The 2,622-nt window shown below is 64.7% G+C and overlaps 1 protein-coding gene across 1 annotated transcript in view; it reads right to left on the bottom strand.

Moving 5' to 3' along the window:
* The window catches only part of SLC4A2 (solute carrier family 4 member 2), a 15,216-nt gene that overhangs the window by 11,533 nt on the left and 1,061 nt on the right, over positions 1-2,622 (bottom strand). The window contains 1 exon segment of the mRNA XM_077761059.1: positions 1,208-1,321. Within this exon segment, the coding sequence (XP_077617185.1) occupies positions 1,208-1,258 (51 nt within the window). The 5' untranslated portion in view covers positions 1,259-1,321.

The following is a 2,622-nucleotide window of genomic DNA, read 5'->3' as shown; positions in this document are numbered from 1 at the left end:
CCCACCACTGCCGCCCCCCACCGAGCCTGGGGCCCCTCGCCGGCTCCTAGCCCCGCCTCTCTCCCCTCCCCCACCTGAGTCATACTGCAGGAGAGGAGCGGACTGCGGTGGCGGCGCTTCGGAGAGCTCAGCCCAGCTAAGCAGCCTGCTGCCTNCCCCCCCCCCCACCCCTGCCAGTCTCAGCTCCAGGCACCGCCAAATATTTGCTCAAGAGCTTCTGGACCTCAAGGGCATCGGGATCTCCAAGGGCGGGGTGTGGAGCCCCCTCCGTGGCAGTGCCAGCGGCCGGAGCAAGAAGAGCAAGGGGAGGAGGATTAAGAAGAAGGCGGGTCCTGGAGAGAGACACCGAGGTGGGGACAGGAGCAGCAGGGAGTGGCAGGGATACCGGATACAAGACCCAGGAGTCCAGGGCTTGCTCTCCCCCCCCCCAGCCCCCGCCTCAGCAGCTCTAGCCCATTCCCCAAGCGCCGGGCTCCTCTCTCACCAGAATGAGCAGCAGGAGGAAGGCGGCAGGAGGTGGCTGAAGCGAGTGAGCACAGGGAGCTAGCCAGGGTGGGGGCAGGGGGGGCAAGAGCCCCTCGCACCTGAGGCCGCAGGAGGAAGTCCATGGCCGGCAGGGGTGAACTCGGGAAGGAGGGGGAGGGGGCCAGCCGAGCCCCTTCCCAGTCACGTGCCCCGCCGGGCCAGATGACCAATAAGGGGCTGATCGTGGCACTTGGGGTTAATCATTACACTCCTCAGGAAAATCGGGAGGGGGCCAAGTGGGGCGGTGGCCACGTGGGGCCGGGCAGGGCGGGCCTGGGTGGCACGTGGGGCCAGGGGCGGGGCTGTCGCTGCAAGCGAACGGCCCAGGACCACTGTGCTAGGGCGCTACTGCCTCTGAAGCTGGGTCAGAGGGGGTCGCCAGGTTACAGACCCAGGGTCCCCAAAGTTCCTCCCTCTCTGAGGTTCAAGAGCCACTCGGGGCTTTAAGAAACAGCCTCAAGTCCCTCCACAGGACTGGAAGTAGCGCAGAAGGACCACCACCAAAACCCATCCCAGACCCCCGAGACCCCATAAGGCCCGGGGGAGGATGGCAGCGCCCCGCCCCAATCCATCAGAGGCTCCCCTTCCACACACACGCGCTCACTCCCCTGTGTGATGTGGACCCCCCCCCCAGCACCTGTGGCCATGGGAGGGGCGGTGGGGCGGGCCAGGCAATACTCACAGTACAGAAAGAATCTGCGCCCGAGGCGGGGCGCCGGGGGGCGCTGCTCATGGCCAAATCTTAGCCCTTTTCACTGTCACTGCGGCTTTCAGGGCAACAAGGCGGCGGCATAACCTGAGCAGGGGGGAGAGGACCGGTCACGTGAGAGCAGGCCGCCAGGCAGGAGTGCCCCGGCCTTGCTCAGCCCCCCAACATACACCCAGCCCGGGGAGGGGGGGTGGAGAACGGGTCTCAGGAACTCCCGCCAGCTGGCACCGAGCGGTCGTCCCGCTGCTCGGGATCGTCCAGCCTATGAAGGGCTTCAGGGTGGCCCTTAGAGGCCGGAGGGCAAAGAAAAGAGTTACTTCCAGGAAGAAAAGAGAAACATAGAGCGGAGAGGACTGAGGCAGAGGAGGCCACAAAGGGCCAAGTCACCAAGGGGAGCAAGAAAGGAGAGAAGGTAGGAGAGGCTGCTAAAAGGGGCCGGGGGACAAGGGGGAGTCCAGGCCCGGACCTACAGAAAAAGCAGCAGAAATCAGGGTGGGGAACGGGGGAGAGAGGGGGAGAAGACAGGCGGAGCCAGAATCAGCAGTGAACGGTGGCACCCAATGGGGGCTGAACAAGAGAGGAGTAACCTGGGGAGAGGTAGACACCCCGTGGAGCAGAGTGGGGGTGGGGAGGAAAGGAGAGACTGGAGGGAGCCCCAAACTGCAAGCAAGGGGGTGGCAGAGACACCAGACCCAGGGCTGTGCCCCCTCCCCTGATGAAGGTGCTCCCTGGGGGAGGGGCAGGAGCCCAACTCCACTCACTCAGTGGGAGGGAGGAAGGGACGGCGGCGGGCACTGGCGGGTCGGAGCTTTATAATGGGGGAGGGGCACGTGACGGGCTGGGAAGAGGGTGGGCACAGAAACCCTGAGGTTCTGCCCTCAGGGGCTGTCCTGATCCCTCCCCTCCCCTAGCCCGGAGCCAGGAAAATCTGAGTGGCAGGGCTGACGCCCTCCTGACTGTGACTGTAGGGGTGTCTGGGGAGGGCACTGTTGTGTGTGGCGGGGAAGCAGAACAGTTGCGGTTAAGGAACCTGACCGGGGCAAAGCAGGGTACTCATTCCTAGCGGCGAAGGCGGGCACCCAAGGTTCTCCAAAGTAAAATACTTAAGTTCCCCTGTGCGTTGTTGGGGGAGGGGGTCACGGTGTTCCACTTAGGGCGAACTCGGGCATAAGACAGGTCAGTGTAGGGTCAAACAATATACATCTGGGGGGTCAGGCCAGGGTGGGGAGCCTGGGCAACACATTCTTGGCAAGCGCTCCCACTCAGCTGATGCTCTCGTCACCTCCCCCCCGCAGGCCTTTGGCCAGATCACGTCTGGTGTGGGGGAGAGGGGCACTGTGAGGGCCCCCCCTCCCCTTCCCCCCGTGGGAGAAGGGTGTGTGGTGTCT

This window comes from Crocuta crocuta, unplaced genomic scaffold (assembly GCF_008692635.1).
Source record: "Crocuta crocuta isolate KB4526 unplaced genomic scaffold, BGI_CrCroc_1.0 scaffold408, whole genome shotgun sequence".
NCBI classification, from domain to species: domain Eukaryota; kingdom Metazoa; phylum Chordata; class Mammalia; order Carnivora; family Hyaenidae; genus Crocuta; species Crocuta crocuta.
Note: the sequence above shows the minus strand (reverse complement) of the source record. Positions and strands in the feature narration are given on the sequence as shown.